Source organism: Mus caroli, unplaced genomic scaffold (genome assembly GCF_978045245.1).
Source record: "Mus caroli unplaced genomic scaffold, Mus_caroli_1 scaffold_4, whole genome shotgun sequence".
In the NCBI taxonomy this organism is placed as follows: domain Eukaryota; kingdom Metazoa; phylum Chordata; class Mammalia; order Rodentia; family Muridae; genus Mus; species Mus caroli.
This window is the reverse complement of record NW_028227259.1, coordinates 118,344,345-118,359,402: the sequence shown is the minus strand read 5'-3', so window position 1 is coordinate 118,359,402 and position 15,058 is coordinate 118,344,345. Positions and strand designations below refer to the sequence as shown.

General features: G+C 50.6%; 1 protein-coding gene across 6 annotated transcripts in view; it reads right to left on the bottom strand.

Moving 5' to 3' along the window:
- Acacb (acetyl-CoA carboxylase beta) overlaps positions 1–15,058 on the bottom strand; it is a 106,419-nt gene that overhangs the window by 49,331 nt on the left and 42,030 nt on the right. For all 6 annotated transcript variants that reach the window (XM_085837040.1, XM_085837042.1, XM_085837041.1 and 3 more), the window contains 14 exons: positions 14,774–14,912; positions 13,019–13,128; positions 12,783–12,864; positions 11,952–12,050; positions 11,210–11,319; positions 10,987–11,097; positions 7,763–7,972; positions 7,460–7,630; positions 6,426–6,587; positions 4,784–4,947; positions 2,915–3,065; positions 2,704–2,807; positions 1,563–1,644; positions 49–194 (listed from right to left, as the gene is read on the bottom strand). In XM_085837040.1, the coding sequence (XP_085693166.1) occupies positions 49–194; positions 1,563–1,644; positions 2,704–2,807; positions 2,915–3,065; positions 4,784–4,947; positions 6,426–6,587; positions 7,460–7,630; positions 7,763–7,972; positions 10,987–11,097; positions 11,210–11,319; positions 11,952–12,050; positions 12,783–12,864; positions 13,019–13,128; positions 14,774–14,912 (1,841 nt within the window). The remainder of the gene's footprint in view (positions 1–48; positions 195–1,562; positions 1,645–2,703; positions 2,808–2,914; positions 3,066–4,783; positions 4,948–6,425; positions 6,588–7,459; positions 7,631–7,762; positions 7,973–10,986; positions 11,098–11,209; positions 11,320–11,951; positions 12,051–12,782; positions 12,865–13,018; positions 13,129–14,773; positions 14,913–15,058) is intronic.

Below are 15,058 nucleotides of genomic sequence, written 5' to 3'. Positions count from 1 at the left end.
GGAGAGCGCGCATGCATGTGGTCATGTGATAGCACGGCCCTCACATACCTGTCAACCTCTTCCTTCATGTACGTAGTGTAACTGCTGCCATTGTAGGACAGGAGCAGCCCCCCGTCGTTCAGCCGGTGGGCATCGATCTCGATGTGACAGCCGTTCATGATGAGGACAAACATAGTCAGGGACTGTCGGGCTACCTGTGGGGACAGGCTCACATCAGAATCCCCATGATGGTGACGCACAGATTAGCAGTCTACTCCTGCCCTGAGTGTGGACAAAGGCTTCAGGCTGCAGACACAGGGCCCATGTAGCACTGTGGCTGGCAGGGACTGCAGCTTGTACGCTGGGTGGGGTGTCTGGTGGAGGCTTCATCAGGGACCTAGTCCATTAAACCGTGTGCGCCTCCGACATTCCAATACTGAAACCAAGCCTCAAACGAGATCTTACTAGGAAATGGGATCGCTGGTTCAGGTACGTGCGTCATGAGTAGTCTTATAATAGAGATCCCGGGGCTGTGAGATGACGCAGGGGCAAAGGCGCTTGTCTTCAAACCTGACAAGCTTAGTTTGATCCCTGAGACACACATGGTGGGAGAAGAATCAACACCTGAAGTTAGACCTTCATGCACACTCTGTGGTATTCCCATACATGCACACATATGCATGCATACAGACACACACACACACATACATCATGACACTCTCACACACATATATGCATACACACATGAATAAATAGATTCAATTTAAAACAATTTTCCCCAGTTTTTCAAGACAGAGTTTTTCTGTGTTGCCCTAGCTGTCCTGGAACTCTCTCTGTAGACCAGGCTGGCCTTTTGAACTCACAGAAATCCACCTGCCTCTGCCTCCCAACTGCTGGGATTAAAGGCATGCACCATCACCGCCTGGCTTCAATTAAAATTTTTTAAAGGGACTCCAAAGAGCTCCCTTGTCTCCTCTATCACATGAAGACACACAGCAAAGGAAGGCACCCACTAGAGACCAGGAAACGGGCCCTCAGAAGATCCTGAATTAATCCATGCCATGACCCTGGATGTCCCAGCCTCTGGAACTGTGAGCAATGCCTTCTTCTGTTTACAAGGCCCTGCTCTATGGCATTTTGCTATAAAAATCTGAATAGAGAGAGAGAGAGACACCTGAACATGGACTATGGCTTTCTGAGCTCTGCCCAGGACAGAGGTGTGTGCAGAGAGCTCTGCCAGGAGGAAGGCATTCGCAGTAGAGCTTTGCCCAAGAGGGAGGCGTGTGCAGTGAGCTATGGCCCAGGCTCCGCACTTCCATCCCAGTGGAATACCAGCCCAAGGCTTACCCTCATGCATGTATCTTCATAACATACACATGTACTACATCACACATACACAAACGATTTCAGATAAAAGACAGTATTCTTTGGGTTCCGCTCAAGATTCCTCTTCTATACTCCAACTGTTAAGGATTCGAGGCCGTGGACTACACAGCGCGTCCTGAGGGACACACTGCTCAGACCCTGCTCCACTCCAGGTTCACAGAAGAAATGAAACAAACTCCCACCAGGCTCAAAATTACCTTAAGAGCATACTTGATGCCGCCGTAAATCAACTCAACGTCCACAATGTTCAGCAGAGAATCAGCCGGGAGGACCTGACCCCTGAAGGAAAAGCCGCGCCTGCCATCAGCCCAGGAAGGAGCAGAGATCCCTCTAGCACTCCCTTGGGCTCACTCAGTGACATCTTCCGCGGTTCTCAGGAGGCTGGGGTGGAACTCCATGGCAGAACAGGTGCTCCTGTGTGCAAAGCCCTGGGCTCCATCCCCAGCATCAAACAAGCTGCCTATCACCTGGCTTTGGCCCTTCCTGGGCATCAGCAAACCAGGCGGAGTCGAATCTTATTAAAAGTGTGGGACACAGATCTCAGAGAGGAACTGGTACCTACTGAATGGACCCATGCCGTGACCCTGGATATCATGGCCTCCAGAACTATAAGCTCCTGCTCTGTGGTATTGTGCTATAACCTGAATAGAGCCAGGCAAGGTGGCACATGCCTTTAATCCCAGCACTTGGGAGGCAGAGACAGGCGGATTTCTGAGTTCGAGGCCAGCCTGGTCTATAGAGTAAAACATTAATATATGTATGTGTATTTATAAATGAGGTAACGATGTCTGGTCTGTGGCCTGCCAACCTCTAGCACATGGGCTGCCAATCATAGGTGCTAAGCGACCACTACTGGCTTTGTCTTTCAGGTGTTTTGTGGGGACATTTTGTCTTTCCTTTGTTACTTCTAAAGAGAGGATAATTTGTTCTTATTGCTGGGACACTCGGGGAATGGCCTCCCATGGCCTCTAATAGGCAGGAGACATAAATTCTGCTGTCACCCTTCAATGCATAGGCAGAACAGTCCTGCCCAACAGTGATCCAAGCAGAAGCCTCCTCGCCAGCTTCACCCTCCCCCACGGGCCCTCCAGATATCCTCCCTATATCCACCTGCAGTCTCTCCCAGGCAGTGTGAACTGCAGCCCACAGGAGAGGCGCCCGACCCGCCCTAAAAAGCCCACCCTAGCATGGTGCCCATGCGTGTGATCCCAGCACTCAGGAGGCAGAGGCAGGAGGATCGAGAGTCATCTCCGAACAACAGCAACAGCAAAAACCTCATTCTGCCTTCCATGCTGTCCCCACATCCCAGGAGAGCAAGGAGAAGACTGCGTGCCCTACCTTTCCAGGGAGTGCAAGAATTCCGTCATGCAGGTTCTGAACATCGCATCCGCCACATTCAAGGCCCCACACACCACCCCAAGCATGATGTCCGGCTTCTCTGCCTAGAAAGAGACTCCAGGTCTCAGTACCCGCGGGAAGCACGGAACTCTGCACGCACACCCACCCCGCCCTGGGAGGGAGGGATGGAGAGGTAAAACGGGCCCCTTACCTGCACCCGCTGAGCAATGAGGTGGTCCAGCCACCCTGTGTCGATATCGTTATTCTGGAAGCTCTCGGTCTCCAGAAGGTTAACGAGATACTCCACAGTGGTCCGGAAGTCACCCCGGATGGACAGTTCCTTCAAAGCCACTACCATGTTCCTGGAGAGACACAGGACTGTTTTCCACATTTACCCACGATTCCTGGGAAGTTTGGGATTTGTTTTTTCAGCGCGTCTGAGCACACAGGAGGCACATGGACCGGCTTGAGTGACCTCACTTGAGTAACTTAACCACCCCGGGGTCTCAGTTACCTCATCTGAAAAATGGGGTGGTAACCTTGCCACCTGCAGTACTTGAGGGATGCTCCACATAATGCCGTTGCAGTCAACAGGTCCCAGAGTTTAGATCATCCTGATACGTAATGATTCGAAGAAAGGGATGGGGCCTCTCTGACCGAGTGCATGTTCCGCCTCCCCTTGGTCTATTCCCATCTCCTGTCTCATAAAAGCCACTTCTGCCTGTCCCCTGGCTGCTCTGTCCAGGTGTGTCATGGGGAGGTCACATGAAGGCGTCAAACAGCCATAGGTCAGTCTCAGAACCTAAATCTGTATGTGACTCGGCCACACAATTGAGGAAGACTGACTGCCACAGAGGGGTTTGTCTGTAGCACTGATCAGGGAGCCAATCACAGAGTCCCGCAAGTGCTTTCCTCTGCTAGACTCTGTCAGCAGTATAAGCTGGAGTTTCTCTAAGTCTGTAGCAGCCGCAGAGAGCGCCACAGTTTGAGCCTCTCCGGGAACATGCTGGGCCCACCCACTTCCTTCCACCCACTTCCTTCCGTTAATTAAGTCTCATTTGTTACAAGTCTCCCTCCACTCTCCCAGAGGACCTCAGTTTGCCACTGAACACGATTAAAATGAATTAGCCTAAGCTGACGGAGGGACAGCACCATCAAAACTGTCAAACTCTCACCTAAATCAATTCACAGTTAAACAGCCAACCAGAGTCTAACGTTTTTTAAATGAAATACTCGCGATGCCTTTGGGCTCTTTACACTCTGAAGAGTGGTTTGGTTGCCTGGCAGCACAGGATGTTTAACTACAACACAAAGTGCGTTTCACCTTCCTGGACCGGTGTAGAGGCATGTTTAACTACAACACAAAGTGCGTTTCACCTTCCTGGACCCACCGGTGTAGAGGCAGGGGGATGTTAAGAGGAAAGACAAGGGGAGTAGTTGGTTAAAATGAGTTTCTCAGTCTGTAGTAACCGTGACAGGATTTGGCTAAGCAGGGATCACAGGCCATGTCACAAGCGTGAAGTAGAGAGCAGGGAGGAAGAGGAACCCCAGAAGAAACTGAGTCTTGGAGTAAAGATGGTGTAGAAACTATTTATGAGGTGTTAAAGGTGCCCCCACCCTCTCCCGAGCCGAGTGCTAGGCACCGTTTAGACAGCTTTGAATGGTTTAGGGTCTCTTTGAAGTGAGCTCTCTTGCACACTCAAGACCCAGGGCCTGGTGGGCTCCCTGCTCTCCACCACAGGTCTCCAACAGAGGAAGAGACTTGTTCTTGAACTTCAGTAATTAGAACAGTAAGTGATGCGTAGGGAAGGACTTGTGTGTGTGTGTGTGTGTGTGTGTGCAGGTGCATGCACACTGTTGCAAGTATATATGGGTCACAGGAGTTTGGTGTATGTGTGTGCATGCGTGTGTGTGTGTGTGTGTGTGTACGTATACAGGTACATGCATGCACCTCCAGCTGCCTTGTGGAGTCTGGGGTCAAACAACTCAGGTATTCAGGCCTATCCACAAGTACTTCTGAATGTTTCTTAGAACTGGGAAGCGGGGTTGGAGGGAAGGGAAGGGAACCGGAGATACTGACGAAATGGCCTCTTCACGGTTCTCGCCCCAGGAGAAGCAGTGCCCAAACTGGGAATCGGCGAACTCGTGCAAGCCCCCAGCAGCAGCCACGCTGAAGTAACCCCACACGTTCTTGTTGCTGCGGAAGTTCAGCTCCTGCACTGTCCCCGAGCTTGGCTTAAAGCCCTGGAGCCCAGACAGAGGAAAAAGAGAAACAGAAGTCAGTTCTGTGAGCACTTGGTTGGGGAGATAGCCCAGTCCCGCAAATAGCACTGACTTCCCAAGCAGAAGGACCTGGGTTCGATCCCCACAGCACTCACAGACTGGACGTTTTCATAGCTAAAAATGTAACTGAAGAGTGGGAAGGACACTCAGTGGTTAGGCACACTGCCCACTCCTGCAGGGAACCTAGATGTGGTTCTCAGTACCAACACGGTAGCTCATGAACATATGTGACTCCAGTTCAGGAAGTCCCACACCCTCTTTTGCTCTCCTCGGGTAGCAGGCCCACGTATGGTGTACACACATGCAAGCAAGCAAAACACTCATATGCATAAACTAAACACACACACACATATATTTGTATATACGTGTGTGTATATATATTGTGTGTATTTATATAAACATATACACACACACATATAATATATATTATATATATTAATTTTAAATAAACTAGGTATGGTAGCACATGCCTTTAATCACAGCACTCGGGAGGCAGAATCGGGCAGATCTCTGTGAGTCTGAGGTCAGAGTTATTAGTGAAAGGCCTTGTCTCAAACACACACACACACACAATCTTTGATTAAAAAATAAAACAGAGGCCAGGTGTGGTGGCGCACGCCTTTAATCCCAGCACTCGGGAGGCAGAGGCAGGCGGATTTCTGAGTTCGAGGCCAACCTGGTCTACAAAAGTGAGTTCCAGGTCAGCCAGGGCTACACAGAGAAACCCTGTCTCGAAAAATCAAAAATAAATAAATAAATAAATAAATAAATAAATAAATAAAACAGGAAGGTCTGGAGAGATGGCTCAGCAGTTGAAAGCACTGACTGCTCTTCCAGAGGTCCTGAGTTCAATTCCCAGCAACATGGTGGCTCACAACCATCTGTAATGGGATCCAATGCCCTCTTCTGGTGTGTCTGAAGACAGCAACAGTGTACCCATAACACACACAAACACACACACACACACACACACACGGAAACCAGAATTGACTGGTGAGCCCCAGTCCAATGAGGGGTTGGTTTGGAAGCAATGAAGCCAGCTAAATTGTTTTCAAGACCCCAGGAAGAGCAAGCCTCAAGGGGACCTCCCACAGGCTCCCTAAAACACAGGACTACAGCAAAGAGCACAGAAACCAAGAAACCCCAGAACTTGGGCTCCAAACCTGGCTACACAAGCCAAAGATGGGAACCGTGTGGAGAGTTGGGAGGGCTTACCTGACCCCAGCAGGCTGGAACATGACCACCACCCAGTGAGGTCATGGGAGTGAGGGGCCATGTGAAGTGCTTGCTGAAGCCCAAAGCTATGACCAATAGCTTCCACCCAGAGTTTCTTGGGTATAAGCTGAGAATTCTGAGTGCCAGCATACCCACACCAAAAACCAGGGCCCACCCTTTGCCACAAGTCTGCAGTTGGTGTAGACACAGGGACCCACACTTGCCTCATCTGGGTTTTCGCTGGTGATCCTGGCTGCAATGACGTGGCCTCGGGCAATGGGAGGGCTCAAGGGGGTTTCAAAAGGAATAGGGGTCACTCCCCAGGGGGACTCTCCGTACAGAAGCCGTATGTCCTTCAGCCGGTGCAGGGGCACGCCCATGGCGATCTAAGGAAGAACCCATCGCACAGGTTAGCGTGCTAGGATCCTGGCCCTGAGACATGAAGAGTAACACGGATGTGAAGAAAAGGCGCAGTCAACACTTCCAGAGATACTGAGCCTATAACAGTGGGTGTGAAGAAGAGGAGGCTCAGTCAACACTCTCAGATACACTGAGCCTATAATGTCTAGACAGTGCTATGCACAGGGGAACAGGAGAGGGGAGAAAGAGAGTCAGCTGGTCCTGGTATCACACACTTGAAGTCCAGTGCTTAGGAAGCTGATGCAGGAGGATCACAAGTTCCAGACCACACAGGGATAGCCTGGGGGTGGGTTGGGGGGGCAGAACAAAGGAAGACTCAACTCATGTGTGGAGCATTATGTCAGGAGGAGCTCCGCCATTAAGTCTGAGGCTAGCCCCTTGGAGCTGCGGAGAGAAACCACAAGGCTGGCTGGACGGTCACAGAGGCTTCATGAAAGCAGCAAGGAAAGCCCAGGCATGTCACGGCCTCCACATGGTGCACGTGAGCACGTGGTGGAATTCAGTAAAACAAAAGGACGGCAGAATGTTCTGCAGAAATTAGTGTGAATCGAACCAGGAAGACATAACTGAGCAAATCCATACTGATAGACATTCGATCTGAATGCCAAAAACACAGATTTTTGGGCCAGTGAGATGGCTCAACTGATATAGATGACTGCTGCCAAGCCTGACGACCTGAGTTCAAATCCTCAGGACCCATGTGGGGGAAGAAGAGAACCTACAAAACATCTTCTGACACGGCATGATGTGCTCACACTCACACACATGCTCACACCCACATGACACATGTGCTCACACTCACACAACAAGCTTGGGGCCCGGCTTCGAAGGTCCTCACCTGCAGCTGTGCAGCAGGCAGGTTGACATCTGCGATCATTTCAGTGCACGGATGCTCCACCTGCAGGCGTGGGTTCAGCTCCAGGAAGTGGAAGCTGCCATCCTGGCTGTATAAATACTCCACAGTCCCCGCGCTCACATAACCCACCATCTTGGCCAGGAGGACAGCACACTGCAGAGACAGAGGCCAGCGGCAATCTCAGCGATCAGACACATCTGTGTGATGCTGAAATCACCATCTTCCAGCCACCATGGCTGTAGCCAGGTCTGCCGACTAAGCCCACTCTTCCAAAGGCACCCCTACCTGTTCCATGAACTCAAACACGGCAGGCGCGGCGATGGTGGCTGGAGCCTCCTCAATGATCTTCTGGTGCCGCCTCTGAATGGAGCAGTCCCTTCCGAACAGTGACACCGCGTTCCCATACTGATCTGCCAAGACCTGGACCTCCAGGTGCCGTGCGTTCTGGGCCAGCTTCATGAGAAAGATCGGCGAGCCCGGGATCTCACTCTGCACCTGTTGGGGAGGCACGGGTCCGGTGTCGGATCAGAGAGGATCCAGCTCTGGAAGCTCAAGAAGTTCAACAATAGCCGTGATATGGGCAGGGGCTACCCCCATGCTCCACTCCCGCCTCGATTTCATTTTAATTCCAACAGACACGTGGTGTGCTTTCTCATCGTTTTAAAGTCAAACACCGTGCATAAAACGGCACCATTTCCTCCGTTACATAGCATACAATGTCCATACCCTGCTCAGTTCCTGAAATCTCAGCACCTATGAGGCTGAAGCAGGAAGACTGTGCTAAGTTTAGGGCCAGCCTGGGCTACATGGAGAACACAAATCTAGCCTTAGCTATATGGAAAGTTCAAGGCCAGGCTGAGCTACACAGCAAACACAAAAACAATAGAACCCCACTGATTTTAGTTCTCTGGGAATGCAGAGCATGGTGTAGAAAATTAATGTATTATGTACTTGAAATTTACTCAGAGAAATCTCAGCGCTCTTCCCAAACACACATGAACATGTGAGGTGATGTGTCTGTAAACTGACTTGGCCGTGAGAATCATCCCAGGGAATATATGCAGGATGGGACGGCACACTAAACACCTTAAACATATGCAGTTTTATCTGTCAAATACAGATCCACAGAGGGGTGGGGTATGGGTGCAAGCTACTTTTCTTCTGCACATTCTATAGCACATAGAACACTTCTTTAGACAAAACACGCCCTCATCCACCTCTGGGCAGTGGGAACCTGGGTGGAGAGAGATGGGACCCATCCCTGCAGCTGTTCAGTTTCTAGACGTACTTCCTGAGGTTCTGCTCAGCACAGCAGGCACAGCACAGCAGAGGAACTGCGGTCGGGATATAGCACTCCCACGTGCCCAGAGCGCAACCATGGAAACGCTTTCTAGAAAGTTCTTAAAGTATATTGTCAGGGCATGCAACGTGTACAGGCTTAACTAAGTCCCTTTCCAGGAAGCTTCTCTTGTTGTCAGAGTCTCACTGTAACTCTAGCTGGCCTTGGGCTATGTGGACTAGTACAACTTGTACCCATGCTTCTAACTCCAGTTCCAGGCCCTCTGCTGGCCTCTGTGGGCACCATGCAGGCACATGGTGCACAGACAAACTGCCACACATAGAGGCACACGAAACACCCCTTGTGATGGTTTGTATATACTTGGCCCAGGGAGTGGCACTATTAGAAGGTAAGACCCTGTTGGAATAGGTGTGGCCTTGTTGGAGGGGTGTGGCCTTGTTAGAGTGGGTGTGGCCCCATTGGAGGAGGTGTGGCCTTACTGGAGTAGGTGTGTCACCATGGAAATGGGCCTAAGACCATCACCCTAGTTGCCTGGAAATCAGTATTCTGCCAGGAGCCTTCAGATAAAGATGTAGAGCTCTCAGCTCCTCCTGCACCATGCCTGCAAGATGTTGCCATGTTCTTACCTTGATGATAATGGACTGAACCTGTAAGCCAGCCCCAATTAAATGTTGTCCTTATAAGAGTAGCCTGGGTCATGGTGTCTGTTCACAGCTGTAAAACCCTAATTGGACACCCCTACACATAAAACTTAAGGGGAAAAAAAGGTTGCAGTTATCTTAAGCAACATAAAACCCTTCTCCCAAACGTGGCCAGGGAGGGGGAGGGAGATACAAAGCTGAAGGCTGAACTGTGTAGCTCACTGGTACAGAGCTTGCCTAGCGCTCACAAGTTGTCTCCTGCACACCTCACTGGAAAAAGAAGGCCTATCAGTACAAGTCAAATACACACCATCTCTTATGGGACTACGGCCTGGGAGTACCAGACTTGAGCGCACTGCCGATCAAAGGCACTCACAGAGAAAAACAACACAGACGCCACGCCCACATGAAAACCGAGCATCTATACACTTTAAAAGGAACCCCAAAATACCCTGTGCAAATAGGAGACCGTTTCGGAGCCACCCCAAGGCACAGACCTGCCTATCTGAAGGAAGGCTGCAAAGGAGCTGTGGGCTGTGTGCAGCCCATCCGCTTCAGAATACACCACAAGGTGGGTGTGTGGCTCACTGGCAGAGAGCACACCTAGAAGGTGAGAGACCTTGGGTCCCACCCCAGCAACCCCCCCCAAAAAAATGACCTGGGGAGGATGGCTCAGTGGTGTGGGGAAACTGAGTTCAAACCCTAGAACTGACATAAACAGTAGTGCACTTATCTGTAATCCCAGCATCCAGGGACAGGAAGATACATGGAAGCTCTCATGTTCATAGGCACCTAGCCTAGTGTGCACAGCAGCAAAAATATTGAGACAAGAGAGCCTGTCTTAAACAGGTGGAGGACCAGCAACTGAGGGTATCCTGTAGCTGGCTTTGGCTACTTTGTGGGTGATTTTTTTTCTTCCACCCTTCTCCACCCTTTCCCCACCCTTCCAACCCCCTAACACAAGAGAAGAGAAAGAGATTCCGAGTAAAGTCAAGGGTCAGAAAGGGGGTGACCCACATCATCGTTAGACTGCTTCCTGCTGACTAGGGGCATCAAGGTCCTTGGAGCAAGTTTAATCTTTGTCAAGATACCCGATTTCTTCTTGTTTTTTTTCTTTGCACTTGACTACTTAACAAAAGTCAACAAACAACAACCCTTTGTGGGGGCTAGCATTTATAGACCCTCTGAAAAGTTCCCAGGATTCCCAGTATCACACAATCGCAGAAACCATGTGCAGCTGGTGAAACCACGCCCCTGCACAAGGCAAATCATAGTTCACTGCTGTGGACAGTAGGAAGCAGCCCCACAGCCCACACCCGGGATTAAAATGAAAGCGTGTTCTTATAATATTTCTGTGTTTTTTAAAGAAACAAGCTCTCACTACAGCGCATGCACACACACACACTCAGACTCACACACACACCACAAACAATTAACAAATAAAACAACAAAACCCAGCACCTGCAAACGTGGTCCTGGCTTTAGGAGATGTCACTAATCGAAACCATCAGCCAAGAATGGACGGAAGCAACCCCAAAGACAGGGAAGGCAGGGCAGGAAGCACTCACTTGTCGGAAAAGCATCGGGAAGTCCTCTGCACTCTCAGCCTTGCGGATACCTTTCCCGCCTCCGCCTTCGGAGGCTTTGATCATCAAAGGAAATCCTATTTTTTCTGCTGCCTGGGGGAAAAGGACAGACAGACCCCTTTAGAGGTAGAACAAGTCCAACCCCAGGGTGGAGGGAAGCTTGTATCAGATGGTGACCACGCAGACCCTGCACATCTGCTGCTACCTGCAAGCCTTCGTCCACATCCTTCACACAGCCCTGCTCATAAACATCTTCCGGGACACTGATGCATTTGCCCTGGTGCCGGCTGTCCTCCGTCCACTCCACTGTGAGACCTGAAGGGGACAAAGAGGGTTGTGTCCTCCTCAGGACAGCAGGAACACAGCCCAGCGGCCACACCCCAGTGTCTCAGGACCCTGAATGGGAGTCGATGCTTAAGAAACATAGACAGGGTTACGAACACTTGAAGCTGCAGCTCAACTGTTAAAGTGTGTGTGTGAGTGGGTGTGCATGTGTGTGTTAGTGTATGTGTGTTAGTGTGTATATTAGTGAATGTATGTGTGTTAGTGCAAATGTTAGTGTGTATGTGTGTTAGAGTGTGTATGTACATGTATGTATGTGTGTGTTAGTGTGTGTGTATTAGTATTAGTGAATGTATGTGTGTTAGTGCAAGTGTTAAAGTGTGTGTGTGTGTGTGTGTGTCAGAGTGTGTGTGGGGGGGTGTGGGGGTGAGTATGAGGTGGTGGTAGTGTTTAAAGCAGGCTCTCACACTGCAGCCCTGGACTGGCCTGAGACCCACTGTGCAGCCCAAGCCTCTTGATCGCTGGGATTACAGACATGAGCTGCCACGACCAGTATATGCCCGAAGCTCCATACAAGGTAGTCACATTCTCATTTGTCTAAAATTTCCATGCAAAAGAATTTTTCAGAACACATTCCCATCACCCCGAAGGTCTGCATCCCTTACCGCTTCCACTCCAGGGTAGGGTTGGGATTTGCAGTGTCTGTGCTACGATGGTGGAGGCGATCTTGTCTCCCAGGGCCCACATGGCCTCACTGGGGGGACCTAAGGTAGCAGGAAGGGAGAATGGAATAGGGTTAGCCACTGACAGGCAGAGTATTGACTGGGTGCACGGTATGGTGGCCAGACTCGGGAGAGCAAGGAGATGGAGGGAAGCTCTCTGCCTGCTCTCCCTTGCTCAGGGGCCTTTTTTCAGCTTCCAGCATCTAGACCTGGACCTTATCCACACGAAAACCGAAAACCGAGCTCTGTAGCAGATGCAAGACTCACATTGGGAGGAACCAAGCATCTGCAGGAAGGATGCACACTAAAGGCTCAAAGAGCCAGCCCGTACGTGGCACAGTGAGCAGGCCCTACGTGACAGGACCAACTGTGTGCATACCAAATCGTCTAACGCGTCCACAAGTGAAAATCCCGAGAGCCACCGCCGCTGCCAGACACAGAGTCATTTTTACCTAACAAAAAAGTGAGGAGGCTCTGGTCCTGCAAAAAGCAGCCCAAAGATACGGCCCTCTCAGACACATGATGCTCGGGCCAGCTTGGCTGGTACCTTAATACCAACAACAGAAACTTAGCACAGGTGCTAATCACCACAGCATCACTCCATTGCAATAACCACAGTGGTTCCTGTTGCCATAGGTAACACGCACTCAGGGCCTCCCATCCCTGCCCCTCCCAAGGAAGCAAACTGATCCTGCGCCGTGAGGAAAGCATCCTCTAGCACAAGAAAGACCCTCTGACTCTGCACGTCCCAATCCGACGGAGGGCACACGTTACCTAGGAAAGCAATCTCGTGTTTACACAGCAGCTCTGGAAGTTTGGGGTTTTCCGAAGCGTGGCCCCAGCCAGCCCACACGGCCTGCAAACACAGAGAGGCGAGGCGTGAACAAGGATCTCCCCACACCCCACCTGCTGCTGCATTGCACCCAGCACACTGCTGTGTCCCATCAGGCCATCCCCATCCCCACCCCACCCCACCCCGTGGCCACCCCTGGGGAGTTGTGAACCATCACCTGTACGGGGATTCTCTTGGCAATGTCTATGATCAGCTCGACGTTGGCGTAGTTGTTGTTATTGGGTCCTCCTGGGACAGGGACGTACTGATCGGCCATCTTGATGTACTCTGCAGTTAAACGGGAGAGGGTGGGAAGAAGCAGGCAGAGAGACAAGAGCCAGTGAGGTGCAACGCATCCTGTCCTTGAGGGCAGCCCTGGGGACTGTGCGGTGACCATGGGTGTCGTCCACAAAATCAGAAGAAAATCAAGAGTTTTAGTTTTATGGCGATGGCTATGCTTTAGGATAAAAGGGAAAAGGCGGGGATGGGTACTATTATTCCTACTTAAGGCCCATCTTAATGTTTTATCATTAAATAATGCAGTGTTTGGTGGTTAGTTTGATGACTGGGTCTCTTGGAAGCCCAGGTTAGCCTCAACTCTATGAAGTCAAGGACGGACCTTGAACTTCTGAGCTTCCTGCCTCTGCCTCTCAAGGACTGGGATTACAGTAATATGCCACTTCGTCTGTTTTGTGTGTGTGTGTGTGTGTATGTGTGTGTTATAAGGATTCAAACCTAGGGCTCCATACATGTGGGGGTATCCTACTGCACGCCTTTAATCCCAGCACTTGGGAGGCAGAGGCAGGCAAGTTTCAGAGTTCGAGGCCAACCTGGTCTACAAAGTGAGTTCCAGGACAGCCAGGACTGCACAGAGAAACCCTGTCTTGAAAAATCAAAAGAACAAAAACACACACAAAAAAAGAAGTCCATTCACAATAAAGAGCAAAGGGTGACAGGGAGGGACATCACCAAGCAGTCTGCCCCGTAGATCCAGACCCAATGCGAAGTTGAAGGTTGGTGTATCAGACTGGAATTCCCCCAAATCCTGAAAAACGTCTGCAGTGGAATCCCAAGACAGGAAGAAAGCCAGAAAAAGCCACACCTCCCTGATGCTGCTTCCAGCATCAGTCAAGTAGTGACCATCAGGCACTGGGGAGGATCTAGGAAACAGCCTGACAGCCACTTTGTCTGCCCAGACTTAAGAGGGCAAGGTGTACAAATCAGAGCCAACCAGAGCCAAACCATGTGGAGAATGTCAGTGTGAGGTGACAAGAGGCCCCCGCAGGAGAGTGCCCCCTGCTGGCAATAGGCTGTTATGCCAGCAATGAACCTATATTCCTGTGCCTCTACTGTGGTATCTGTTAAATGGGACCAAGTAACAAGCAGGCTGTGTCTGTGCAGAGCTGAGCCTGAATTCCTGAGGGATGCGGACAAAGATGAGGTTGCTGGCACCAGGAAGAACATCGTGGGCTCTGAGCGGGGTGGGGGGGTGTGGGGGGGGTCTACAAAAGCACTAAAAAGCAAATTGTTGACTTTACAGTATGTTTGGTTTCAACAGGACCAAAGGAAAATAAACCACAGAGATTAACAGAAAAACAACACACCTGGCTGCAGGAAAGACAGTTAAAGAAACTGTTATGGGGAATGGAAGTGAGGTGGGTTGTAGGGATGAGAAAGAAGTAGGAAAGGAGAATGAACAAAAATTAATTCTCCTTGAAGATGCCATAATGACACCTGCTACGCTGTGTGGTGATTAAAATTTTAAAATGGATGATATGCATGCCAGCATGCAAAAAAGCACATAAGAAGAAGACAGTGAAAGAGAGCCTACAGCTCCAGGGTCCAGGAGGGACCTGTCTGGGCAGGGTGGAGGAGGTGAGGGCTGGCTGAGATGAATAGCATGGAGTTGAGCCGAGTGGTCAAGTTCAGGTACCTGCATTGGCCTTCAAATCCTCGGGCGTCACCATGACCACGAACCGGATGGCACGTTCATTACGGAACATCTCGTAGGCCCAGCGGCGGATGGAGCGCATACACTTGACCGCAGCGATGCCGTTGTTGGCGATGAGCACCTGAGGGAGACACGGGGAGAGCTGAGACATCGCCTCAGTGTCACAGAGCTGGGGCTCAAAACCTATCTCTCTAAACCCATACTTCAAACAGCCCTTCGATTTCTTCTGCATTGTCAATGCTCTGATTTGGTATTATTAAAAATATC